The 27,506-nt window shown below is 47.6% G+C and overlaps 4 protein-coding genes across 13 annotated transcripts; all 4 read right to left on the reverse strand.

Moving 5' to 3' along the window:
• Positions 1–712: 712 nt before the first annotated feature.
• Positions 713–2,430, reverse strand: LOC109748764 (chlorophyll a-b binding protein 7, chloroplastic). Its single transcript, XM_020307790.4, has 5 exons — positions 1,874–2,430; positions 1,735–1,772; positions 1,339–1,642; positions 1,025–1,235; positions 713–930 (listed from the first exon to the last, which is right to left on the reverse strand). Exons 1-5 carry the CDS (start codon positions 2,068–2,070, stop codon positions 913–915), a joined length of 768 nt encoding a protein of 255 aa, XP_020163379.1. The 5' UTR covers positions 2,071–2,430; the 3' UTR covers positions 713–912.
• Positions 2,431–15,161: 12,731 nt separating this feature from the next.
• LOC109748773 (uncharacterized) lies at positions 15,162–16,757 on the reverse strand. The gene has a single exon (XM_020307798.4). The coding sequence runs from the start codon at positions 16,656–16,658 to the stop codon at positions 15,399–15,401; it is 1,260 nt and encodes a 419-aa protein (XP_020163387.1). The 5' UTR covers positions 16,659–16,757; the 3' UTR covers positions 15,162–15,398.
• Positions 16,758–18,740: 1,983 nt separating this feature from the next.
• Positions 18,741–22,034, reverse strand: LOC109748787 (constitutive photomorphogenesis protein 10). 7 transcript variants are annotated; one of them, XM_020307814.4, is made up of 5 exons: positions 21,729–22,034; positions 21,351–21,611; positions 21,066–21,139; positions 19,395–19,542; positions 18,741–19,259 (listed from the first exon to the last, which is right to left on the reverse strand). In XM_020307814.4, the coding sequence occupies exons 2-5, from the start codon at positions 21,607–21,609 to the stop codon at positions 19,162–19,164; spliced, it is 579 nt and encodes a 192-aa protein (XP_020163403.1). In that variant the 5' UTR covers positions 21,610–21,611; positions 21,729–22,034; the 3' UTR covers positions 18,741–19,161. The 7 variants fall into 7 exon arrangements, with proteins under 7 accessions (XP_020163403.1, XP_020163409.1, XP_020163405.1 ...); XM_020307820.4 differs by having other exon boundaries at positions 21,351–21,658; positions 21,729–22,017; XM_020307816.4 differs by having other exon boundaries at positions 21,351–21,664; positions 21,729–22,017.
• A 1,151-nt stretch (positions 22,035–23,185) lies between these two features.
• On the reverse strand, positions 23,186–26,236 carry LOC109748827 (glucan endo-1,3-beta-glucosidase 4). 4 transcript variants are annotated; one of them, XM_020307854.4, is made up of 6 exons: positions 26,004–26,236; positions 25,649–25,841; positions 25,351–25,458; positions 23,793–25,049; positions 23,619–23,646; positions 23,186–23,534 (listed from the first exon to the last, which is right to left on the reverse strand). In XM_020307854.4, exons 3-6 carry the CDS (start codon positions 25,412–25,414, stop codon positions 23,402–23,404), a joined length of 1,482 nt encoding a protein of 493 aa, XP_020163443.1. In that variant the 5' UTR covers positions 25,415–25,458; positions 25,649–25,841; positions 26,004–26,236; the 3' UTR covers positions 23,186–23,401. The 4 variants fall into 4 exon arrangements, with proteins under 4 accessions (XP_020163443.1, XP_040254473.1, XP_020163447.1 ...); XM_040398539.3 differs by having other exon boundaries at positions 25,351–25,499; positions 26,004–26,210; XM_020307858.4 differs by having other exon boundaries at positions 25,637–25,841; positions 26,004–26,210.
• Between the last annotated feature and the right edge of the window lie 1,270 nt (positions 26,237–27,506).

A 27,506-nucleotide genomic window follows, 5' to 3' on the forward strand; every position in this document is an offset into this window, starting at 1 on the left:
GAGCCCGAGATCATGCACCACTTGCTTGTTGGATGTGCGTTCTCACGACAAATTTGGCATGAGGTCCTCTTCTGGTGCCGAACGATGACAGCCCCTCCGTTGCCGAATGATGACTTTCTTGAGTGGTGGCCGGCGTCTCATGGTGCTACGCCGGCAGGGCGACAGGTTGGCATATCCTCACTGATCATCGTCACATCCTGGCTCCTGTGGAAGGCTCGAAATGCATGTGTTTTCGACACTGAGCAGCCGTCGATCCTGCGGGTGCTCAATAGCATTCGCACATAGGCGAGGACTTGGGCAGCTGCTGGGGCTACTGGGTTAGAAAACATGATCCCTGAGACGAAGGCCATGCGTTTGAGGACGGTCAATTAGGTCGTCAAGGCAGTATAGCTCACGCCATGTTCTGTGCGATCATGTCGCTTGTACTAATGATGTAACAACTCTCTTCTATCAATGCAGTGATACGTAAATCTTTTGCATATTCGAGAAAAAAAGTGTATGATGGACGAGTAAGAATTTGAGAATTTAGATATGAGAAATATGGTTGTCTGGAAAGAGATTTGAGGGTCGTCCAACGCTGTCTTGGGTCATTCGAAGCGAGCATGTGAACATTTAGGAGGCCGGATTTGCCAAGTCCGGCTGAAGATGCTCTTGCAATGCTAGACCATTGGGCGACGTGGCGAGACTTGTAGACTCGTAGACGATGCGAACATAAGGTTCAAAAGGGTATTCATTCTTTACATCGGTTACAACACCAGGGTACAAGTACACATCCAACAAGCATGCATTGCTCCACAATTACATACCATCATCCGGTTTACTTCCACGGAAAAAAAAGTCAAGTTCCACCAGCGATCTTCTTCCCCGTGGTAGCACACTCCTCGGATTAGTTGCTAACTCCCAACGTGTTCCTTACTTGGGGGCGAAGGCCTGAAACGTAACACCAAAAAGGGTCATACATCAGTAGCCAAATCATACATACATATATAGTACCAATGTAATGTAATGTGTATCATATGCGTACCCGGAAGATGGTGGCGTGGCCGGGGTCGGCGAGGTGAGCGAAGAGATTGTCGATGGGGCCGGTGCCGGTGTACTCGGCCTGGAACCACGCGCCCATGACGGCGAGCATGGCGAGGCGGCCATTCTTGATCTCCTTGGTGCGGAGGTCCTTGAGCTTCTCGGGCGAGCCGGTGCCGTAGCCGAGCGGGTCAAACCACAGACCACCGGGGTACCTTACGTGTCCAACATGCAGATACATCACTTGATTAGCCCATCAGCACAAGGAGAAGGAGAGACATGTATGTACAGATTAGCTTCACGTATGTGTGTGCGTACCCGACGTCGGTGCCGGTGAGCTTGTTGTTGGGGAAGATGGGGTCGGTGTTGACGCAGCCGGGCTTGATGATGTCTGCCCACCGGCGGCCCTCGGCCCAGCCGATGAGGATGAGCTCCACGATGAAGAGGGTGGTGGTGTCGGTGAAGTACTCCTGCTCCCCGGCGGTGTACCACGACGGCGTGTTGAGGATGCCGATCTTGGTCAGGAGCTCCGGGATGAAGATGCCCGCCGCGCCCAGCATCGCCCACCGGCAGTGCACCAGCTCCGCCTGCACGTTCCACCGCAAGCTCTCCGGGTCGGATCCTACAACAAATATTCGTGGCACAACACGATCAAGGATCGTTCACGTCGACGTTACCAAAAAGAATCACCAGCATGGGTTGATCAGGACTTACCAAGACCCCAGGGGTCAAAGCCGAAGTCTCCGGGAAGGCTGCATCAAGAACAACGAGACGCACACACACACTGTCAGTGTCAAGAGTCGATCGCAGCATATTTCGGCATGCATGGGCGCAGTGTGTCCGAGTAACCAACCTGCCGTCGAGCCACGGCGGAGGGGTGCTCCCGGGGAACCAGATGGGCCTCTCGGGCGCCGCGGCGCGCACGGCGAACGACGCGCGCGACCCCGCCGCCTTGCCGGCAGCGCCAAGGAAGGAGCTCCGGGCGCCGGCCAGCCCATTGCTGGGGAGCGCCGCGACGGCGGTGGCGGAGGAGGAGGAGACCAGCGCCATCGTTGTACCACCAGTGCGCTCGCTGGCTGTGCCTGTAGTGGGGAAGGCGAGCGCGCGCGTGCGTGGTGTGAGAGTGGAATTGAGCCTGTGGTGCGCGCGGCAGTTTATGGGGATCTAGGCGCGCGGCGCCGGGTGGCCCTGGCTTATCCGGGAGGAGATAGCGAGCGCGGCCGTGGCGTGCCACGCGGCGGGGGGAATCCGATCCCCTGGCTCCGCGGCGCCGGGGCCTTGCTGACGTGGAGGCCATCCCGGGCGCGACCTGATGAAAATCGGGGCCGAGGCTCGCGATTGGACGACGTGCTCCGCATTTGGCACGCCAGTTGCAGCCTTCAGGGTACTATCGGCATGATGATATGTGCCTATATCCACGCAGATTTTCTGCTTAGACAATGTACGTATCCAGGGAGAAATGACAATTAATGAATTTTGTTTCCGACGAAAGACTGAATATATTACTAGCTAGCAATAGAGGTACAGTCACAACTCATGGCCTCCGCAATTTTAATGATTAACGGACGATGTTTGGTTATCGGGCGGTATTTTCAGTTATCATCCCGTAGTAATAGTATTCGTGGCCTCCGCAATAGAAATACAATCACGTCTCATTCGTTCTAGAATCTTCTATTTTTAAATTATCTAATTTTACAAAAAATACCAATCTTTTTTGAGTTTATGGTTTACAATGCACAAACTCACATCACAGACACTTCTTATTTATTCTAGATTCTTCCATACCTTAGATTCTTCCTAGTTCCCGCAAGTTTTTTTTTCTCCTAAAAAAATTGTGATTCAATTTTACATTGTGATTTTCTTGTGTTCAAGGCTATGACAACACCTTCATAAATTTCGTTTGTCTTCTTTCTGCGAAATAAATTTCACTTTTTTTGAAGATGCAATACTAGCTACTCACTACAATACGAGATACCTAAAGACAATTGTGATGTGTATATTTCATGAGTTTCGTGTAGTATTATACCCGTGGTTTTTAAATATTTTTATAACTATGATCTGATTTTTAAGCTCCTACATACTTTGGTATTATACCATGTAGTATTATACCATACTAGCTACTCATCCATGCTTTGGTTATCTAAATTCCTACATGCAATGCATGTGTACCTTATTAGTGGTAAAAGAGGGGCATATGTGGCAAGACCAAAATATTTGTCGTGTGCATAAGGGTCTTAGAAAAGTTTTGGGCTCCCTCAGTTAACGAAAATATTATTTCCTATATGTGGGTTTTTATTATTATTAGTTTGGAGAAATACCGATTACAACACAAACACACATAGCACACACTTGCACCACTACATACGTGCACTTATGCCAGTGGCGGAGGACGGAAAAAAATAAGGCATGACTCTGAAGCATAATTCCTTGTATGTAAAACCAAAGTAGTCCATACACATTTCATGTGCATAAATACTTTGATGTGATCGTAAACATGTAATAACCAAAGTGTGTCATAGTCATTGCACATCTAAGTGGCTCAATCAAACTAGAAAGGCAAAAGAAAAAAAATGTTTACACGAATCTTCACGTAAAATAAGTGATATAGGAATTAGATGTGCAACACTTAAGCCACATCTAGATGTGCTTTCGTAAAACTAACAACGAAAATACAATGAAAGTTCAAGAGGACAAGAAGCCGGGAGAAGTAGACGTGCGCTTTCCAAGTACTCCAGCTTTAGGACATCGTCGTGTCCGGCGGCGGCGGCCACATGGAGCGCGTCGGGCGTGTGTGGCGCTGTTGCCGAGGAGGAGTTCGGCGATGAGGAACCCGCCGGATGCCGGTACTTCTGGCCGGCGGCCTCACGCGCCCCTCCTGCTGGCCGCTGGCCCCGCACCGCTCCTTCTGGCCGCTCGTGGCTCCTCGGGTTCGTGTATGGAGCAACGAAGGAACTCGTGCCTGCGTGAGTCACGATCGACTGTGTCGTGGACTGGAGCGAAGACCAGACCAGGCTGGTGCGTTGCATACAGCCCCAACAAGGCCAATAGCACGGGACAGGCGATTTTCTTAGCCGGTTTTTCTTTCACACAATGTTTTTTAGCGAATCAATTTTGTTAGTTTTAATCTTGTCATGGTCATGTATCTGCATGGGAGATGCTAAGGGTCGTGTGATGCGGCAGCTTGGTGAGATGCCGTTGTGGCGTGAAGCTGCGGTGGTGCATGCATGTACTAGGATATTATCTAGTTAGTTAGTGCATGGTTAGTTGAGGTATGGCCGAGTGATTTGGTCAAGTTAATTAGTACGTGTATGTAGCAGATGGAGGTTGCATGCAGCTGCAATAGTGGAGTAGTTGGACATGTCCTAAACGTGAGCATAGGAAACGGATCAGGGAGTTGCCTCCTGGCCGTGCTAGCTGTTGTATATAAGTATTGCATTGATTGAATGAAATGTGAAGCCGTGAGGGCTGAGAAAAAGATATAGCCACGGCTGACCAAGAGGAAGGTGTCTCTTGGCAAAGCTATTGCCTCCTTCTTCCTTGGTCCATGCGTGGGTGTGTGTGTGTTTTCTGAGAATTTCTTCCATGGTGTGTGTTTGAGAGAAACCACAAGAGAGAAGGTTGAGCTGTGAGAGACAGCCAAGAAGAAGAAGAAGGCGCTGCGAGGAGGCGGCACCAACAATTGGCATCAGAGCCTTGTTGATCCGTGGCGGCTATGGTGGCCGGCGTGGCGGTGGCGGCGGCGACGGCTACGGCGGCGGTGACGTGGTGGATTCCATGCGAGGTGGAGGCCGTCAGCGGCGCGATGCCGCTGGTGGCCTGCTACGATGCGATGCCGCAAGATGGTGATGGTGGTGCGACGTTGCCACAAGGACGGTGTGATGCCGTTACAAGGAGAAGGCTGGGTGGCGGCGATGCCCCTGTCGTCTGCCTGCGGCGTGAGGCCGTTAGGAGGTGGAAACGGGGTGGTGATGGGAGGTGTCATCCACATCAAGAGCTGGCTGCGGCGTTCGGCAAGACGGTGTGATGGCGCGTGCGTACGTCGGCGCGGAGGTTCATGGGGCACCAGCGGGAGGCTAGGTGTTGCACCATGTGTCCATGAACACGACAACGGACAGTGGTGCGTCCATGGTGAAGTTAGTTGTGTGCCGGCATGTGTCGTGCTCGCCGAAGGCAAGGTACGATGACCCAGCTGTGATGAGGATAGCAGTGGTGGTGCACCAACGGCAAGCTCCATGAGATGTGGAGGTCACAGTGGCGGTAGAATCCATGAGACGTGGAGGCCGCAGGTGGTGGCAGACTTCGTGAGATGCGGAGGCCGGTGAGGTGGCCATGGCTACCATCGCAGGAGGGTTCGTGTGATGCTGATTGCGAACACAAGTGCAGCGGTAAGGTTTCTATGGTGACATGCGGCGGCGCTGCGAGGAATGCCTCGTCCACGGCAAGGTGATGTTGCGGCAAGAGGATGTAGGTGATCTGCATCAAAAAATTAGAGGAGTTGACATGGCAAGATTAGGGGGTTGAATGTTAGTTTTAATCTTGTCATGGTCATGTATCTGCATGGGAGATGCTGAGGGCCGTGTGATGCGGCAGCTTGGTGAGATGCCGTTGTGGCGTGAAGCTGCGGTGGTGCATGCATGTACTAGGATATTATCTAGTTAGTTAGTGCATGGTTAGTTGAGGTATGGCCGAGTGTTTTGGTCAAGTTAATTAGTACGTGTATGTAGCAGATGAAGGTTGCATGCAGCTGCAATAGTGGAGTAGTTGGACACGTCCTAAACGTGAGCATAGGAAACGGATCAGGGAGTTGCCTCCTGGCCGTGCTAGCTTTTGTATATAAGTATTGCATTGATTGAATGAAATGTGAAGCCGTGAGGGCTGAGAAAAAGATGTAGCCATGGCTGACCAAGAGGAAGGTGTCTCTTGGCAAAGCTATTGCCTCCTTCTTCCTGGGTCCATGCGTGGGGGTGTGTGTGTTTTCTGAGAATTTCTTCCATGGTGTGTGTTTGAGAGAAACCACAAGAGAGAAGGTTGAGTTGTGAGAGACAGCCAAGAAGAAGAAGAAGGCGCTGCGAGGAGGCGGCGCCAACAAATTTGTGGTTGAATGGTTAGGAGGATGATGGTATACCTAGCCCATCAGGGTTCAAGTATTAGACTCATTTGTGCTCGCATTTTTCTGGATTTATTTCAGGTCTTCCGATGACGTGCGTTCAGGAAAGAAGACGTTCATGTCGACTATAAAGACGTTTGTGATGACTGTCAATTTTAAGATGATGTGTCAGCTCAGTCCCTGGGTGTGCTCAGGTAGGTGTGCATGCATGCATTTATACGGGTGTGTGTATGAGCATCTGCGTATGTACTATTAGAAGGGACAGAGAGAAGATTAGCGAAATATGATGATGTATTATTGAGCCTCGAGGGCGAGTATATATTGAGTACAAGACTTGGAGGGCAAGAAGCCTCTCCAAAACATGTAACCCAAATATACCTCTAACATCCCCCCGCAGTTGTAGCGGTAGCGTCGCAGACAACAAGAGCGTCGCGGATGGTCAGACTGAAGAGAATATAGCAGTCGACGGACTGATCCCCCCGCAGTCGCAGCGGGAGCATCGTGAACGATGTCACGTAGCAGACGCGTTGACTATAGAGGAAGCCGGCGAGTTGCTCAAGCGAGGTGATAGCCCTTTGTGCCATTGTCGAGGTAGACGAGAGTATGAGTGGTGTAGCCGTGGTCGATGTCGAGTCGGGGTGGCCGGTGTCGAGGAAGTCGCCGTGGAGCCGCGGGCGCAAGGAGGCGCCGTGTTAATCATGGGCGCAGTGGTGTCGAAGAAGTGGTGCGCCGGGAAGAAGACGTTGTTGACGACACGTCGCGCCGGGTTTGCCAAGCCCGGGGACACATCGTGGACGAAGACACGCATCGGTGTTGCCAGCACCGGGCATGCGTAGACGAACGGAGACAAAGTTGACGAAGCGCCGCACCAGGCTTGCCAGGCCCGGGGACACGTCGTGGACGAAGGCATGCATCGTTCTTGCCAGCACCGGGCATGCGTAGACGAGGGACCTGCATGAGCTGTACGCCATGTTGAGGAGTCGAAGGGGCCAGCAGAGAAGGACTCGACGACGGTTGCGGCGCCAATCGATGCGGGGCAGATGTCGCCAACGGTGGTTGGAGTAGACGAAGTGGTCGGGGAAGATGACAGCGATGCTAGCGACGGGCTGGTGCTGGACGAAGATGAAGAGGGTGGACGGGCTACGAGGGTGGCGGCGGCCTAACGGCGGTGGTGGCGGCTAGGTTAGGAGCGAGGTGGCGATGCTCGAAGTAGGCGAAGAACCCGACAGCATGATGAAGACCAGCACAGACGGTGGCGTTCCCGCGTCAAGGGAGGCGGCGCGGCGCATACCACGGAAGTCGACGCGCGGGGACGGCAAAGTGGACCGCGGGCCGCAGCGCTACAGCCCGAAGGGACGACGGAGCGGCAGCAGGTGGGTCAGGGCGACGGCGGGAAGACCTCGGGACGGCGACGGGGACCGTGGGCCACGACGCTACGACCTGAAGGAGCGGCGCAACATCCGATCGCGGGTACATGTAACCCAAATATATCTCTAACATGTACTGTGTCAAAAAAGTGATTTTAGCAACGAATCTAACTTTACCTATACCTAGAAAAAATCGCATAAAATCAAGGTAGGGGGAGTGCCCACCCTTGTCATAACAAGAGCTCCGCCCTTGACTCACACAACGCTTATTGAAGGCCGGATCGAATTTGTGAAGCTTGAAGATTAACAAAGTCATCGCAGACGCCTCAATATCGACAGGAACTACGTCTCCCACCCCGTCATTGGTATCGATGTTAATGACAAGTGATTTGGGGGCTAATGGTCTTCGTGAGTTATATGGACGTGCCCTCTTCCCCAAAGTAAAGAGGAAAATAAGATAGCACATGTAAATTATATGCATCTTTTTTCATGATCCGGTCCTAGTGAAGTCATACTATTGATTTCTTCTTTACTATTGAATCCTAATTAAGCCCTACTATTGATAGGATAGCTCGGTGCAGCATTTTTTTCCTTCCAAAATTCCATAAGTCTGAAACCAAGGGATCCTCCAGATTCTGTGCAGATCGAACGTAGAAGGGGTAGTATCGTCCATACTAAATTGTGTATTTGTGTACCCGCCGTCCGTCATAGGGCCGGCCGCCCGTCTACGTCCCGTACGCCCGCGTCGTACGCATACCGTGCGGTTCGGTAGTGCGATCAGGAAAGGAAAAAAAACGACGCCCCATCCCGACACCCCATCCCCGCGTACGAAACCCTAGCGGCATCAACGAAGCCGTGGTCCACCGCCGTCACGACGTCGGGTGGCGACCGTAGTCACCCACGCGCCGTATTATCGGTGTCGCGTGAAACCGACACCCCGTCCCCGCCTAGGAAACCCTAGCGGCATCAACGCCGCCGTGGTCCACCGCCGTCACGACGTCGACCCCGACGTGCCCGTCTAGTCGCGAGCACCGACGGCGTCCGTATTCACGCACACGCCGTGTCGCCGGTGAAACGCCCAGCGCTCCCGCGTCAACGTTCTGTCCTGGTACGCGCCCTCCATGACGTGGGTGGCAGCAGTGCATCGGCGTCGACCCCAGGCGAGGACCCCTCGACGGCGCACAGTAGGTTCTCTGGCTCTTTTTTTTCTTTTTGATTTGTCCATTGCATTTTTTATGCAAAATGATTCCCTACTTAGCTAAATTAGAGAGGAGAGTAGTGACCTCTTAATGACCTCATAATGATTTTGTATGTTCAAATTTGTATGCATGCCACATAGTCATGTCACTGTTGACGAATTTACTATATTCGCGATGATGTTGTGGAATGTTGGCATTGATCTCACACCTTATTTGTACGTGCATAGATGGAGCAAGTAACCGGATACGCCAGTGATGATTCCGGTAGCGATAATGAATCCTCGTCATTAAATGCGAACCAACCTCCCGGAGACAACTATATGAGTCAGGATGAATCGTACGGTGGTAATGTAAGTGCCTTCAATGTTGACCAAAACATATTGAATACAAACTAGTTATTTGACACTTACATGTCCTTTTAAATTTGTACAACTACATGGCAATGATGACGATGAGGAATATGATATAGATGAACAATTTTATGCAGATAGTGTGAGCCAGGTATGTTGAAAAAATTGTAGGGCAATGATTGACATTAAAATTGTATGACCACTTATTTTACTTTACATGTGCACAGATAAATGCTAATGGTGACAATGAGCGTAATAATATAGATGATGACAATGCCGAGAGCAAGGTCGATGCATCTCGTAGTGGGAGCGGTTGCCAAGTAAGTTCTTTACATTATTTATGGTTAGTAACAATACAAGAACAGACTGACATGCAAGGTTATATGTCATATTTTGCAGGGAGGTGTTGATGGTCCTAGCGGGAACGATGAGCACAGCGATGATGATCAGTTTGACCTTGACATGTCCTATGATGAATATCAGCAAGAGTCACTTGATAGGCATTGGGCAGTGATGGTAAAGACATTCAGGTCATTAGACGAGGTGTACAAGTTCTACAACAAGCACGCGAGAGAACGTGGGTTCAGCATCAGGAAGGACTCGCTAAAACATTCAAAGGATCGCGCAAGGACTGTGCGCTTGAGGAGGTATCTCTGTTCCGCCGCAGGAAAACGACAGGCCAAGTTCTGTACCATGGAAGGCCGGACCCGCAGGCTTAGACCGGAGAGTCGATTCTTATGCGAAGCCCATTTGACAGTTAAGCTTGATAAAAAGCTCAATCTTTGGTATGTCAGCAGTTTCTCCGATGATCACAGCCACACTCTTGCACGACCGGACGAAGTCCCTTTCCTCCGATCTCATAATCAGATCAAAGCATTTGAGAGAGCTGAGATCTTAGCTATGGCTGGAGCTGGGATAAGAAAACATATCATTTTTGACAACGTCATTAGCAGGTATGGCTCCTATGCAAAGTCACCGTTTCAGAGGACAAAGTTGTATAACATGTGCTATAGGGAGAAGATGAAATTGCTTGCACAAGGTGATGCTGATACTGCCATAGGAATCATGTTGACCAGAAAGGACAGAGATCCAGACTTCTTCTTTGAGCACACAGTTGACGCTGAAGGCAGGCTCCAAAACCTGTTCTGGTGTGATTCGCAGTCACGCCGGGATTATCTAGACTATGGTGATGTTGTCGTCTTCGACAACACATACAAGATGAATAGGTATGGAATGCCGTTCATCCCTTTTGTGGGTCTGAACAACCACCGTTGCACTACGGTATTCGCCTGCGCCATTGTTTCAGACGAGACTGAGGCTACATATGTTTGGTTGCTTAACACGTTCTTGAAAGCTAACTGTCAGAAGAGGCCTAAATCTGTAATTACCGATGGAGATGCAGCGATGATAAGGGCTATCAGGAAGGTGCTTTCTGACGTGTGGCATCGTCTATGTTCATGGCATATTGAAAAGAATATGCAGAAACACCTCAACCACAAGTCATTGAAGGAGTTCAGGGCATTATTGTACTATGCCACTACACATAAGGTTTTTAAGGAGAGATGGGCCGCGTTTGTGCGCAAATGGCAGACGAAGAGAACAAAAACATGGCTCCATAGGATGTACAGGAAGAGGACGCTTTGGGCTGCATCATATTTGTCTGATGAATTTTTCCTTGGTATGCGCAGTAATCAAAGGAGTGAGAGTCTGAACTCCAGCCTGCACCTTCATCTTGACTATGGTATGACGATCGTTGACATGATTGTACACTACGAGAATTGTATTGTTCGCCTCCGTGAGAATGAAGCTTATGATGACTACACGGCCTCACAGACTCTTCCAGTAACAGTGACTGAGTGTCAGGCCATTGAGTCGTATGCTGCGAAAGCATTCACACAGGCAAACTTTTATATGTTGCAACAAGATATGAAGAAGGTACAGGAGCTTGAGGTAATTGATAGACTGACAGGGACCGATAGTCAGAGATTTGTGGTTGTGTGGAAGAATAACAGGGATCACAGATTTAATGTGGACTATACGCCAGGTAACTCGGCAGAAACTATAAAGTGTAGTTGCCGAAGTATGACTCGCAAAGCGCTTCCTTGCAAGCATATTCTTCATGTTTTGAATGCACTGAACTTACCTGTGATACCCAAGTGTTGTGTCCTGCGAAGATTCTCAAAAAAGCACGAGCTGGACTGCCTGTGAAGCGCACCAGCGATCTGTTTGCGTGGGGTTGGTCGAGTGGTGAGGACAGAGCTAGATATAGTGAGTTGACCATCAAATCTTCAGAAGCATGTCATGTCGCATGCAGTAATCCTTTCTTATTCGACAAGTTGACGGCAGCTCTGGATGATATTATAGCGAATAAGGACATTCAGGGAAATGAAGATGATAGTCAGCGAAGCTTCGTGAACAATAATCCATTTGAGCCTAACCGAGATCATATTCTGGTTCGTGATCCAGTAAAGGTTTCAACGAAGGGCGCACCTAAGCAGAACAGTAGAGGTCGCGGTAAGGGTGGCCCAGATGTGACAAAAAATGAGAGGCCTAAAGCATTTGACGAGAAATCTGGACGAAAATGTAGCATATGCAGCGGCTCAGGTCATAACAGGAGCACATGCAGCAAAAATGAAGAGTATGTCTATTCTTTGTTTATGTTAGTTTTGTTGTTTCATTTACGGTACATTGATTCTCATAGTTTATTCTATGCAGCAACTGGGCTTGAAGACAGAAGTGAGGACGGTGCATCTGTTTTACTGCATCCATTTATATGTAACTGTATGTCTTTTTGCTTTGTTTATGTTAGTTTCGTTGATTCATCTACCGTACATTGATTCTCACAATTTTTTTATTTATTCTATGCAGCAACTGGGCTTGAAGACTCAAGTGAAGATGATGCAAGTGTTTTACCTCTTCCATTTATATGAAAAACATTTGTTAAATTTATGTTCGTGTTGAGTATTTTATATGTGTGAAACAAGATTATTGCCTACAGACCGTTGTTATTTGAGACTTGTTATTTTCTGTCCACTACAATAAAATTACTGTGGTAACAATTGTTATGTTGAGACATCATTATTGTTGATATAAATATTCACTATTCATTATTTATATTATGAATTCTGCATGTATTTACTACAGTTCCGTCGGCTGTCAAATATATAAAATAAGAGAAGTACTCTGCGAATTATTGTTGAAAAAGAAAACCCCTAAAATACTGCTCGGACGTGACGCAACGTGCGTTCGTTGTCGGATTTCGTTCATTTTGGCGCTGGCAAAAGTTGGGTGCATTCCGTGAAACCGCTCAGGTACTTGCTGTGGAAGGGGGTGGTTTCGGTATGGGCGGAGGGGACCCTCGGTCGCACGTCTCCGCTACGCATCCGCCAAACGTGCCCATTTTTTTCCACGTGCTACAGTGCCCTTGCAGGGCACGCACGCAAAAATTTGTCGCGTTTCGAGTCCGTATGGATTTTCTACGATTTTCCGGGCCGAAAACCCCTAAAATACTGCCCGGACGTGACGCAACGTGCGTTCGTTGTCGGATTTCGTTCATTTTGGCCGTGGGGTGCCCGGGTGGGGCCCCGCACGCGCTGGCAAAAGTTGGTGCATTCCGTGAAACCGCTCAGGTACTTGCTGTGGAAGGGAGTGGTTTCGGTATGGGCGGAGGGGACCCTCGGTCGCATGTCTCCGCTACGCATCCGCCAAACATGCCCATTTTTTTCCACGTGCTACAGCAAAAATTTGTCGCGTTTCGAGTCTGTATGGATTTTCTACGATTTTCTGGGCCATTTTCTGGGCCGAAAATATTTAAAAAGTTAGGTTTACAAATATTTAAAAATATTCCAGAAAATTCATAAATGTTAATGAATTTAAAACTATTTCAGATAATGTTAATGAATTTAAAAATTCTCGGATTCATAAATATTAATGAATTATAAATATTCTCTATTTAAAAATATTTCGGAAAATGTTAATGAATTTATAAATTCTCGTATTCATATATGTTAATGAATTTAAAAATATTTCGGAAAATGTTAATGAATTTATAAATTCTCGTGTTCATATATGTTAATGAATTAAAAAATATTCTCTGATTCATAAATGTTAATGAATTTAAAAATATTTTGGAAAATGTTAATGAATTGAAATATCTCACCTTTTTAATTTTATTTTTGTTTTTTATTTGTTATATTTTTTATTTCAAAATTTCAATTTTTTCATCCACCGGGCTTTACTATATGCACATATTTTAACAAAATCTGAACATTTCTAAAACCACTTTATAAACATTTAGATATACTTTTGATTTTTTATTCAGTTTTCTTTTTTATTTCATGTGTTTTCAAAAAATTTCAAAATAAACGTTCATTATTTTGCTAATTTTTTGAACAAACTTTAAAGACAAATTAAAACAAGATTCGAACAAACTAGATTGAACATAGAGATATTTTACATAGTCCATTAAACCCTACCGAAACGAAACGAGTTTATACGAACCTAAACGATACATAGTTCATACTTATAACATTTTTCTTAAATAAACAACTACTCCTACTCCTCGTCGCTAGCCGCGAGATCGATGAACTCCGCCGCGCCGTCACCGCCGTCGTCGTCGTCGTCGTGGTCGCTGACCTGGGCTAACCGCTCCCAGTCGATGACGTCTTCGTCCGACGACTCCGCCTCCGCCTGCGGGACCACCGGCGGAATCGCCGCCGCCGCCTGCTCGGCGGCCTCCCTCGCAGCCGCCGCCGCATCTGCAGCCGCCGCTGCAGCCACCGACGCCCGCAGGGCGACGAGGTAACATGGTGTATCGTCGGGATCGCCGTCCTCCCGAAGAACCACCTGCTCCGGCGGTAGTTCCACCTCCGGCGGGGCGGGGGGATCGTCGGGCGCCGGCGCAGGTGGTGGAGGGGCCCGACGGCCGCGCGCTTCTGGACGGGGGCGTGGGACAAGAAGGCGGCGGCGGTCGCCGATGAGGTCTGGCGTGACGCCGGACTCCGCCAGCCGGTACGCGCCGATGACGGCGGCGTACTCTTTGCCGTCCCAGAACGCGTGACGGCCGGCGATGTTGTTGCGGCCGCCGGTCTGCTTCTCCTCCGCGGTGGCGCCGGGCCCGCGCCTCGGGTAGCCGTCCTTGTCGAGTTTCCAGTTGTGCGGAAGACGGCAACCCGGCGGCACGAGGAGCCCAAACCGGTACAGCTCCTCTGTCTCCGGCGTGCTCAGGCTCGACGGCCACGCGCTCGGTCCGTCGTCGCCGCCGGTGCCGGAGCTGCTGCCGCGGTGGAACGACATGTCGCCGGCGGCCTTTTGGGAGGTGGAGTCGGGAGGAGTGGTGTTTGCGGCGACGGGCGGACGGGGGTGCGATTTATAGGGCAGACGGCGGGGCAGCGGGCGGACGGGTGGGCAGCTAATGCGACGGGCGGACGGGCCGACAGTCGAGGGCGGCGGCGCGGCAGACGAGGGGACGGGGCGGCGGGGCGGCAGACGAGGGGACGGACGGGACGGGACGGCGGGCCGCAGTTCACGCGCCACGACGCGCTTTCACCGGGCGACGCGCGGATTGACCACCGACGCCACAGTAAAAAAACGTACGTCGCCACAGTAAAAAAACGCCGTCGGACGCGCGTACACGTACGTACGTCGACGGGCCGCGCAGGTACGTCGCGGGGCCGGGGCTGGGGGAGGGGAAGGGGCAATGACCATCCTACCCTTTTTTAAGTTTTCAGATGAAGGGGTATAGGACGGTCTGGACCGTTGATGTTTCCAGGGGTTGTATCGAAGAAGTGTTGAAAATAACACCTGCTCCGATAATGGCAGACGATATCAAATCTTGTGATAGATCGCAAAAAGGGCAGAGCTATGTGATGTGCCCACGTTGCATCATCAAATAGACCGCCTCACAGATTTTCCCCCTGTCTACTCACCTTTTCCTCCACTAACTTGCAATCTCAACATTCATCATACACCAAAACAAATGAAAAAGGCATGTGACCCAGAAAAGAAACGAAAGGGAGTGCGCACCAGCACGCCTTTGCCGACCCGGGAGAAACTGTCGGTAGAACTGAGCAACTCCTTCGTGTCCATGATTCTATACAGTAAATAGTTCGACGAATATCTGGATAGACTCGCTGATGTTTCATACGGTACATTGTTTGGGTAAGTACATCACTGATCAGATGCCATAAAACAACATCCCTGGTAACAGATCTGTTCTAGGTAGTCGGGCGCGCGGGGTTTGCTGTGGGGTTCCTAGGCGGAATTGGTATTGCACCATGCCCAAAATTCTAGTTTTTGCCCAATCGTGCATTATTCTGAGATGTCCGGAGTATAGTAAGAAACTGTGTACCTGTGTTCATACATCCTTGAAAGGTACGCTCTTCTTGGACCCGTGCTTGGCCTTGATCATCTGGTTCAAGGCCTTCACACAGCGGCGGACGATTCCCGGCGACTTCTTCTTCCCTCCGTCGGGTCGCCTTATCACCATGGCCAATGTTGTGCCGCCAGCTGCTGCTGCTGCTGCTCTATGGTCAGCAATGGCATTCTCCCCGTAGCCCAAGTCCCTGCCAGCTTTGGCTTCTCCAGTGCCAAGCTGCTTCTCTCGTATCAGCTCCAGAAGGGAAAGCCGTGGCACGTCGCCGACAGGCGCGGTCGGCTTTTTTACGCTCAGGCGCTGCGCCAGAGTCTTCTGCTTCGAGTCCTGGCCTCCCTGCTGTGCCTTCTGTTCTTCACGTTGATGTTGCACTGATGTCTTCTCATCTTCGTCTTGATATTGCTCTGATGCCTTCTCATCCCCATCTTGGCATTGTTTGCCTGTCTTCTCTTCCTCGTCTTGGCATCTCTCTGGTGCCGTTTCCTCCTCAACATGGCATTCCTCTGGTGCCTTCTCATCTTGGTATTCTTGTGCTATCTTTTGCTCTTCACCAAGATATTGCTCCGGTATGTTTTGCTCATCCTCTTCGTCCTCCTCATCTTGGTATTGCTCTGGTATGTTTTGCTCCTCCTCCTCCTCCTCTTCCTCCAACTCCTCATCTTGGTATTGCTCTGGTGTCTTTTGATCCTCCTCCAACTCCTCATATTGGTATTGCTCTGGTATGTTTTGCTCCTCCTCCTCCTCCTCTTCCTCCAACTCCTTATCTTGGTATTGCTCCGGTGTTTTTGGATCTTCGTCTAGGCATTGCTCTGGCGCATCATCATCTTGCTGTTGTTGTCCTGTCTCCTCCTCATCTTGATATTGCTTTGGTATGTTCTGCTCCTCATCTTGGTGCAGATGTGGTTTCTTCTCCTGCTCTTCATCTTCATATTGCTGCGGTTTCTTCTCTTTCTCATCTTGATATTGCTCTGGTGCCTTCTTCTCAACACCTTCACACTCCTGTGGTGCCTGTGGAATCTCCAGCTGCTGCTCTGCATCTTCACGTTGCTGAGGTGCCTGCAGCTCTTTTGTATCTTCGCACCGGAGCAATCTCTTCAGCTTGGCCTCGTGGAGCAGCTGCCGTGCCAGGGGCGGCACATACCGATCTTCATAACAAGCGACGAGGCTCACTGGTTTTCGTGTCCGCCTCGACATGCCGCGATCGAAGCGGCGAGATTTGTTCACCTCGCACTCGGTGGCCATTGTTTGTGGTCTAGAGGAAAAGATCGCCAGAAAGAGTGCTTGCTCCTTCTGTGGGATGGAGGAGTTATAGGTGGACTGATATGCTGAGGTGTGCAGTCTGTTCTGTGAACAGGTGAACTGGTGGAATGTCCCTTTCAAAGGTTTAGTCTGATTTGTTCATTTAGAAGATATGTACCTGTCGTAGTAGCCTTTCATTCCTCCATGAAGTGGGATTGAAGTTAGCATTCGTAAGCAAGGGGCCAATATTCTGCCTCAAACATTTGAAATATTTGTCCAGCTTTCATTGCACAGCGGCCGTACTATGTTGGATGACAGTATACCATGAACCACTGTACAGGGGAATGATAAAAGGTAGGCAGAGTTCTAGAAATAAACATCATTCGTGTATGATTGAAGCCATGCCCAACAACCTAGAAATGATAGCCAGCGAAAATTTGGTTTCAAGTGAAAGATTTGACTCGTAGGCCTTTTCGTAGTTTGACTGTGATATGTGACAGTTTTTTGGTCACTGAAACTTCAGTACTATCACGAACTTTTCGCTTCAAAAACAAATCAAGTGGGCAAAATTCATATATGATCTAATGGCATGACCTGACGCCAAGTTCCAATAAGTAGGATTTCAGTATCTTGCTCACGTAGTCGAAGAAGCGACCCTGAAGAATTGCTAGGGGTAACTTCGCGAAGTAAACCATAAAGGCTAATTCTGCACCTAAACATCAAAATAATGCTCGAGCGTAAAGCACATGTTTATGTCACAACTCAGATTAATGTATTGGTCATTTTCCAACGTTATATATCTCAGGATACATACAAGATTATTCATTTACAGAGTCAAATTTTCTTATTTAGTCACACAAAGGACCGAATAATCGCGAGTGGACATGCGGCCACGCGTGGCTGGAATCCACACCGCATGCCCTCGCGCGATTCGTGCAACTTGAATACGCGTGAGCCGTATAATGATTTCAAACCCATGTAGATCATTCAGTATAGCCGCGCATTTTTTTCACCTGACATGCGCAGCAGATGACCTGACATGCATCATAACTCGCTCTAATTAGCTTAGGAGCATTTAAAAGTTAGCTGGACTTTATGAGAGCAAGACCCATTGAATGAACAAACTCTTGCATGCAAACACACCAACATGGGTGGAGCACCAGCGTCTATACCCATCCAACCTTGTATCGTCCCTAATTCAAAATTCCATACACTGTTTTCATGAAGCGGCCATATCACAGTGGGGCACTCGGGCGTGATCGGACCATGACCAAGGTTCTCTGACCATATTAAAACATTAATTACTAGAGAATGGCAAACAAATTGCCTTGTTTCAAAGAAAAAACAATATTGTTTTTACTTCCGGCAAAAGAGTGCAATGGCTTAGTTTATGTTCCCTCCTATATAACATTAGTTCCGCCGGATAAAGCAATGAAAGGAATTTAACCGATGCATCGATAGTTCCGGTCCGACTATTTTTTTTAATTTTCTAGTGTTGCAATCCAACTAAAACCATGACATATATGGGTAGCCGATGAAACCGTGCCGCCCCCTATAGTATCAAATTGACATATAATCTTTTGAGCATTTCCTGTGTTGGCATTTCCACACGTTGGGGTAAAAAAAATTATCAACTAAAATGAATGATCATTGCATGAAAAGATATTCAACATTTTGTATACCATTTTGAGATATGTTTTTTTGGCACAACACATGGAGGCCAATTCCGAATACCCAGTGGAGTTATTCTCCCTTGATTACTGCAAAATAGTAAAAAAAATGCCTTGTTTATAAAAAAACTATATTGATTTTACATATGGTAAAAAGTACAATGGCTTAGTTTATGCCCCACCTCATATAATATTACTTCCGCCTGATAGAGTAATGAAACAAGTTTGGGTCTGACTGTTTTTTTTTTTTTTCCATTTTGCTAGTGGTGCAATCAAACTATAACCATGACATATATTGGTAGCTGATAAAACCGTCCCTTTTAGTATCAATTTAACATATAACTTTTTTAAATACATGGAGGCATTTTCCCCAGGGTTTTACCACAAAACATCACTTGTGGCTAGTTAGGTTTCCATCAGGTTCCTTTGCACTAACTTTACGTGCAGTACTATCAATGACACATGGGGTCCAGACTACACGACAATGGCCATAAATGTGATACAGTTACAGCAGAGGATCTGGCCCGTTTTCATCAGGATCAAATGTTTTCTACTTATAAGTAGTGCGAGAGCTCAATTACATCCACCCAGCAACGAGAGCAGTTATTCCATCGCCCGAGCCATCACGTGGGCCTTGTATTCATACTAAGAATTGAATGACGCCTAGGCCATTGATGTGGCGTATACCACGTGGTATTCGCGAAAGCTGGTGATTAACGTGTCGCGTATTGCAAACAGGCTATAAAAAGTAGTAATCATGATGCGCAGACGGACATCCAGGATTTCGGCAGCGCGTGGCTGCATGTCCCAAAAATTCACGTCGCACAAAGGACTCCCTATCTTGCAAACCTCAATGTCCATTCAGCAGCTATTTCATCATGCTTAGCTCTATCAGTCAGGTACAGACGTGCAATGCTCTCCACAAGTGGGTTGTCTGCAGAGACAAAAACATCATAATGTTATGCTTTCCAGTAGAAATGAAGCAACAAATATGTAGACACTATACAGTGGTATTAAAATACTCCCTTTTCTAAGTTCAGAAAATGATACTGGTAATGTTGGAACATACATGGATCCGGATTTGTGATGATGGCTTTGATCGCCAGTAGCACCTTTGAAATAGTTAAAGCTGGACTCCAGCCATCCTTCAAAATTTCCAAACTCACTGCCCCAGTGGAATCAACGTTGCAGTGGTAAATCCTTGTTTTGAAAGTCACCTCGAAGAGCCACAGCACAATTGTCAGTTTGTCACCAAAAGTTAAGGTCCCCAAGCGCTAAAATATACTACTGGGTTCCAGCAATGAAATCTAACACATTGTAGTAGAACATAAAACAATGTAAGAATACTTATAAATATAAATTTCAAATATAAAATCATGACAATCATTGGTTGTAAAATCACAACATCAAAACCGTACAGCGTATATGCTGGTATGCTACAGTATAACAGACAGATCTTTTCTTTTACAAAACCTTGAGAACATTCACATGCTCCTGCCTTATTGTTTGGACTATAATTGTTGTGGTGACCTACATTTAGTTTATGCATGGTGCCATATGCTTGTCATGGTAAATGTAGCACACTGTACAGCTGTGGGGTAGGTGAAAGTAGTGTTAGCATTGTTCCATTGCTGAGATCTGAAAATGGAGGTTGGCTGTTTCTGACCCCTCCCATCTCAACCTACCACCAGGTCATCTGTCAAAGGTAATAATTGGACCTCCAAACCATGGTGCCAGCGGATGGATACTGATAAATCAATACGGCCAGTAAATAGACAGATATGTCAGGCTTTCTAATTTACAAAATTATCAGACTTGTGCACTAAGCCAAGATATGCCAATACAAACAATATGTCAACAAAGGATAAAGGTGATCTCAATCACACAGTAATAAGGCTTCCGGTGGACAAAATCCTTTTCCCGAAAATCTTTTCTCAGCAAAGCATTAGCTAAAAGCTTGCCACAACATAGGTCAGGAGGACACCTAAGAAAACAACATCTTAGCAACCACGCACAATTATTTTTCCTGAATAGCAACTGTAAAATAAAAGGTTCAGATATGTTTTCTTTACATATGACTGTCATTATGACGGAAAGATGCATAATGTTATTATTACACTTAAGACATCGGCAAACATACGTCACTTCAGAAGAAACAAAAGCAACATTTTTTTTGCGGGTAAACAAAAGCAACATTAATTAGCATCGAAGTAAACTCGCTTTTACGTAATACTTTTCTTTTAATCTGTGCTCTTTAGAGTGTTCTAATCCTTGCTGGTTTCTCCGCTTCCACAAAATTTCCTATGAATCTTGATTCTTTGACGGACAGCTTTCTAGGCCTTTTTTATTGAATTACGGTAGTAGACTGTGGAAGTTTGGGGACAACAGACTTTTATGATGCATCTCCTTCCTAATTTACTAATGCATATTAAATTTCATCCCTTTGGTCATACTCTATATTAGTCTGTTTATTACATGTTATGAATCAGATTCCAATTACACAATAAGATTAATAACACTCTTTACGAACTATTTTGAGGTCGTACTTGATTTTTTGAATATGCAAATATGACATTCTCTTAAAAAACTCACATTCCTTCTACAGAAGTTCGGTTTGCAACATCTAAGGATTGTTTTTTTCTAGAACCAGGGGGGTATTGCTGCGCTCCTAGCTCGGCTAACCTACACATCACATAAGAAAATAGTAGCAAACGAAAGAAGGTTACTTATCAGTTCTTACCATAGGAGGTTTGAAAGGATAATCAAGTGGGAAAACGACATCAAGGAAAAATATCCCTCCTTCATATGGTGACCCTACAAGAAAAACACCGCATTAAACCAAATTACGGGTGCCTTTCGATATATTAGGTTAAACCAAATTACCAGTGCATACTTTATTATTTATATCCCATGGATGGCACAATTTTAATTTAAACTAGTATAAACTAAAGTTTCTAAGAGCTTCTCCCTGTCGTGAATGGGCTAGTGGCGAAGAGGAAGTGAAAAGGATTCCATAATCTTATACCTTGGGGTCCAATGATGGTGGAGAGCCAGTGGTAGAGGTTGTCGCCCTTGGGACCGGCGGAGCAGTCGGAAGCGTTGAGGTCCAGCAGCTCCTTCTGTATCCGCTTCCCCGACGACGAGACCGACGTCCCTCCGCTCGACCCCCAGGGCCGCACGCTGCTCCCACTGCCGCCGCCTCCGCCTCCACCGGAGGCTCCAGCACCGGCGCCACCGGCGGCGAAGGGGAAGCGGGAGCCGGGGAAAGATGACGAAGAGGACATGACTGCGGCCAGTGGCAGAGCAGAACCGAATAAGGTGAAATCTGAAGAACTGTCGCTGAGACAACTGCATCATCAGTTCATAGCTCACGAATCACAAGCTCTGAAAATTCGGAACGGACCTTAATCCTAGTGCTGTTCGGACCTCAGTCTGCGCTTAGCTTCAGCTTTCGCGCCGTCCCTGCCGCGCGGCTGCAGCGCGGCACAGCGACGCCCTGCCGCTGGCACGCTGCTCGCTTGAACTTAACGCCGCGACGCTGCACGCCCGCGCCGGCCGCCGGCCGCCGTCGCCGAGCTAGGTTGCCGGGGAAGAATGGGACAACGGGGAATTGGGGATATTTTCCCCCCTGGTTCCTTTGGCGGCTGGCGTAGTGGGCTTCAATGCTTTCTTTGTGGCTCAGCTTCTTCTTCTTCTTTTTTTTTTTTTTGAGAATCTTTTGTGGCTCAGCTAGCTAGCCCATTATGGAAAAGGACTTGGTAAAACTCTTTGCATTTAGGCCCAGAAAATAAAAGTATATTTTGGCCCGGCTTTCTGTCAGGCAAGCTGGGCTGAGAGTTTAGACTAGCCACAATGGGTAGTAACATAAACATGTTACTAGTCTATATTACTATCTCTATAGTGGGGAGTAACATATGTGGTAATATGCAACACTTCATTTATTAAGTGGGGAGTAACATAGAATATATGATGTGGCAAGCAATAAATGAAAAAAAAAGAGGAAAATGATAACATAGCTAGTTACTAGTAGTATGAGACTGGTCGCAATGGGCAAGAACATAATCTAGTAACTTACACACTTCCCTAGACTATATTACTACCTCCATAGTGGGTAGGAACATCTATGTAGTGTCATGCAACGATGTATTTATTAGGTTATAGACTCATTGTTTCTTGGAGTGTGTGATGTTCCGGTAACTTAGCTAGTTACCACAAGCACCTCTCTCTTCATTAAATATGTGTCACATAAGCAAAGTTGTATTGAAGTGTGTGATGTTACTCCTAAGTTTCTCCCCATTGTGACCAGGCTGAGTAACATCACACATATCAAGGCAAGATGTGTCTATAGCTTAATAAATGAAGTGTTGCATATTACCACACATATGTTACTTCCCACTAAAGGCAGTAACATAGACTAGTAACATACGCATGTTACTAGTCTACCCATTGTGGCTAGTCTTAGGACCTCAAATGTGGAGACTCATAATCTCGCAAAGCGTGTTTTAACTTTAGGGTATGCGTGTTTTAACTTTAGGGTATGCGCACCATATTTGGTTAGGCCAGCCTGGCGATCCTGTCCCTGTAAACATTGGGACGTTTTACTACGCAGCAATAACGCTTTGTAAGATCCTAAAAAAACGCTGGGCTAAGATCCTGAGCTCTCACAGAAAAGGAGGAAGAAGCTGGTCTCAGTTGTACACCTGAAAACTAAATACTGAACGGTTTCTCAAAAAAGAAAAACTAAATACTGAACGAATGAACCATTTGGTTCACAGCAGCATACTGTCTGGCTAAAGTCACCTAGGATTATACATTTCAAAAATAAAGATATATGCAACACAGAATTTGGATCTTCCAATGTTTCAAGAAAGTAGCCCTTCCAGGATTGAAGTTTTCCAACTTGACATTCAAAATACGTGCACCTTGTCCATTCATTCCTAGAACAATTTCTTACCAGAGATACATGTCATCTACCTCAATACACTGAGACCAATATGGCTCCCTATTCTAAATAATGACAAGAGGCACGAGAAATTCGACACGTCTCATCCGAAATACAACAGACAGTACAATGTTTTACATGAGAAGTACAACAGGCAGAAGCACGGCAGCTAGGTAAGTCAACCAGCAAGACTGTGATTGTGAGGCAAAACTGTCTTGGCTCACAGGACCAGCAGCCGCATCACCACTGCTGCCATTGGCACCGTTGCTGCACGTAGAACCAAACCTCATCGTCAGTATAGAGCAACAAAAGAAGTTTTGAGCTTACAATAACAAAGGAAATGCGACTCACCTTCCTGCGAAAACACATGATCCATGGCCTGCAAGTTTAAATTCAGGAGGAAATTTGTTTAGGCTCATGTCACAAAATAAAGTGGTAATAGCAAAGATCGTAACAGTTAACACTTGAATAATAAGACAGAAAATTCAGCAAAGAAATGGATACTCAAGAGACAGTTCAGCTTACTTGGATCCGTAGATGATATGGTTGCTGTGCCATTAAAGTTGCATGTACCGCCACTCGCTTGTGTTCTATGATAATAATCGTTGAAAGCATACGAAGCAACAGCTACAATGTCATCTGCTTTATAGCATTGCTGCCCAGGTTGAATGGCACTGCAGTTTGCGGAGCCAGGGCCACATACCCAATCCAAGCTTTGCTTCAACGCACTATGGGTTGCACTTGAATTTGCCACACAAAACATCCCGCGCAAAGCAGGCGAGTCAGTGTTATTTGTGGCCACATCTTCAAATGTCAGGGAGTACACCGCACTTGCGTTTGTAAACATAATGCCCCAATTTTGCTCTGAAACAGGTCCAGCCCGACGATCCTCGTTGAACAACTCAAACAGGTATGTGCTTACTTGGTTATCTGGCTGGCTAGGGGTACCAGAATTATTTAGCACATGTCGTATGAGATTTGTATTGTAGGCCAAAGCATTGTCAACATCAGCAGCCGGCTCATTTCGTCCACCACGCCATGGCCAACCAGAAGCTGTGACTATAACAGAAATATTGGTGAAATTCATGGCTTTCATCGAGTTGTACGCAGCATCAACCATAGCATCAAACATGTTGGTATAGAACAAATTAGTGTTGGGATCCGCAACCTGACTGTTGGGATTGAGTGATCGGAACAGGGCATACTCCAAAGGGAACACACCTTGGCCTCCCACATAGCTATAGTATGGTTGAGCATTCAGCATGAAGGAAGATCCTGTACTCTTCAGAAACTGAAGATACGGGAGCATTACAGAGCTCCACGTCGAGTTGAAAGTGGCGGTGGAGGGAGGAAATGCCTTAGGGATCATATCCATCGAATGGGGACTTGATAGTTTCACCTGGGTATTGAGGTTTGCAGCCAACAGTGCTGACTGGAGGAACTGCAATGCAGGTACCAGAACAAGAGCTGCATTTGGGAGACTGGTAAGAACCTCATCGCCCACGGCGATATATGTGATGTTTGTCGCCGGAATGTAGGCAGCAACATTCTTGTTGACCCAATCAACAGCTGCCGGACGAGACTGCCCCACACGGAGCAGCTGATCGTTTGGCACCCCGACCATCACTTCGATTCCAGTGTTCGCGAGGGCGACTAGCATTTGATGGTCTGAATCAACCAAGCGAACATGTTGGATTTTCATGGTTTTAAGGGTGGAGACTATGTCTGATGCTGATGGCAGGTCTGACACCCCAGTGCCAATGTTGATACCAACAAATGCCCCTACAATTGAACAGGAAACAGCAACATATTTTATGCAAGGAAAAATTAGATACAAAAGCATAAATCAACAACACTTATTTTGGGACGGAGGGAGTATATGATTGTACACATCAAGCAAAATTCTCTTCAGTTTTCTCTATCGATTTTTTCCCTTCAGTTCAGGACAAACAAAGTATGTTTTCCTCAAACTAGCCACTGGCACAGTGGGGAATCAAAATGCCAGATGCATCGACACAATGAGATGCTAATCATGTGCAGAGCACCGTGTAATTTAATACAGCATCCATGTGCTAGTAAGTACCTGAAGCATTGAAAAGCATGAGCATGAACAGCGTCGCCACGGCCTCTAGTCTCCTTGGCGACATTATTTATGATCTACTAGGGGCTTCTTGCAAACTCTGGATCCAAGCTGAAATATCAAGACCACGCACATTACTTCAATCAATCATTCTACAAGAGCAGAAACCAGTAACCATAAATCTCCTGAAACGCGAAATGAATCTTGGGGGGCAATTAATGATACGAAATGCTCTTATGGAAAAATGACGCGAAATGGCAGCAATGCATTCACATGAGTGAATAATAACCTGCGCCCGCACCTTGGCATGAACTCAGATCGATCTTGCGCGCTGAAAAAGAAGAACCATCGGACCATGGACGGACGGGCTGGGCCAGTATCAGGGTGCCAGGAAGCAAACAAATCGGCGAGTAGCCGGACCGGGCGGAAGAGTGGTAGTAATTTCGATCTCGGTTGCTCGCTCCCTGCAGCAAAGAAAGAACTCCCGGGACGAACTAGAGGGGAGATCGAAGAGCAGCAAGTGAGACGGCGGATTTGGGGGCGGAAAATCAGAGAAGACAAACAGGCGCAAGGCTCCAAGAAGCGCAGCAACAAATGCGGCGACATCGCAATCGCGAGAAGAGGACGGCAGCACGCAAAGGGGGCAAACAAACCACCTGATATCCCGCTGGTCCCCCCCGGAGCCGGAGCCCTCCCTGCTTCTTCCTCCTCCGCCGGCTCCCTCGCCGCAGTTGAAGACGGCACGGAGGAAGAAGAGTAGTGCCAAGCAAGAAGCGGGCCACGCCGTAGACTCACGGGGAGCTCTGCACTGAGCCACTGACAGACAGAGAATGCGAGGAGCTGCGCGTATCCGTGCAGTGAGCTGTCTCTGCTCTTGGCTGGCTCCCTTAGTGGGTGTTTGGTTAAGGGACTTTTTAGTACCAGAGACTAGAAAAAGTCCTTAAAAAGTCTCTAGGAACCGAACGGGAGGGACTTTTTCTACATGGACTAGAAAAAGACTCTATTAGAGAGTCTTTTTTGATTAGTCCCTGGGACTAGAAAAAGTCGTAGGACTTCTGAACCAAACACCCCCTAAGCGTACCTGAGAGTGGCGACGGGAGTAAAGAAATGCGAGGGTTTGACTGAGGAGCTGCGCGTGTTGTAGATCCAACTTGGGAGGCGATGCACGAGGGATTTAGGCCCTGTTCGGTAAACCACTGGCTCCACAAAATCCGGCGCTCCACGGAGTCCGCGCGAATTCCCACTCCTCATCGATGGGGAGCCAGGAAAACTGTTCGACTTGTTCGTTCCGCTCCTGTTCACAAGTTGGGCCGAAAGCCCAACAATCTGCCCTGTGGCCCGTGCTAGGAGGATGGGAAAGGCTACCAGCAAGAGAGACGTACAAAACGAACCGGTACGTTTCACTTATCGGTGGCAGTCCTCCGTAAATTTTGGTGAACTCCCTTGTTTTTAGGATCTACGGAGCACCCTTTACCCCGCTCCAGGATTTATACCTACAGCCCGCTCCGCTCCATGCTGCTGACTCCATGGAGCTATGTTGTTCGGGTCCGCTCCGGCTGCTCCTGGAGCAGAGTTGTGGAGTGGATGGAATCCGAACAGGCTCTTAGAAAAGGGAAAAGAAGGGGTGGGGGAGGGAAAAAGAGAGCTCTTTTTTAGCCTCTAGGACGTGCTAATGGCGTGCCTGTGTGAGATTATTATTACCGTATTAAAAAGAAAAAGAAAAGCGGTGTGGGATGACTGGGCAGTGTGCAGGTTCCAGAGGAGCGGATAAACGGCCAGCCTTTCTGTGGGCACACTCGTGTGACCACCCACACTGTGTTTGGGCTCTTTATATTCCGGCTTGGGGTGGGTGTTTTAAACCAGAAACTCGTGTTTATGTTTTTATTTTCAACTTTTAATTTATTCGACAGGGTAAACAAGCAGTAGAAGTGGAAAACCAAATAGACCGACTTGTCGGTGCCGATCATTAGTTCGATCAATGCACGTGTCAACCAAAATGCTCAGTGGATGCCAGCGTCGCTTTCAAGGGTGCAGCTCGGTGAAACCCTAGCCGCTGTGATGCGGAGCATCCCAAGGTCATCCCCATGGACCTACCTACATCTCCCACGACACCACTTGGATCAATGACAAGAGCCCGTGCGAGAGCTATCAAGAACGAG

This window comes from Aegilops tauschii, chromosome 2 (assembly GCF_002575655.3).
Source record: "Aegilops tauschii subsp. strangulata cultivar AL8/78 chromosome 2, Aet v6.0, whole genome shotgun sequence".
In the NCBI taxonomy this organism is placed as follows: domain Eukaryota; kingdom Viridiplantae; phylum Streptophyta; class Magnoliopsida; order Poales; family Poaceae; genus Aegilops; species Aegilops tauschii.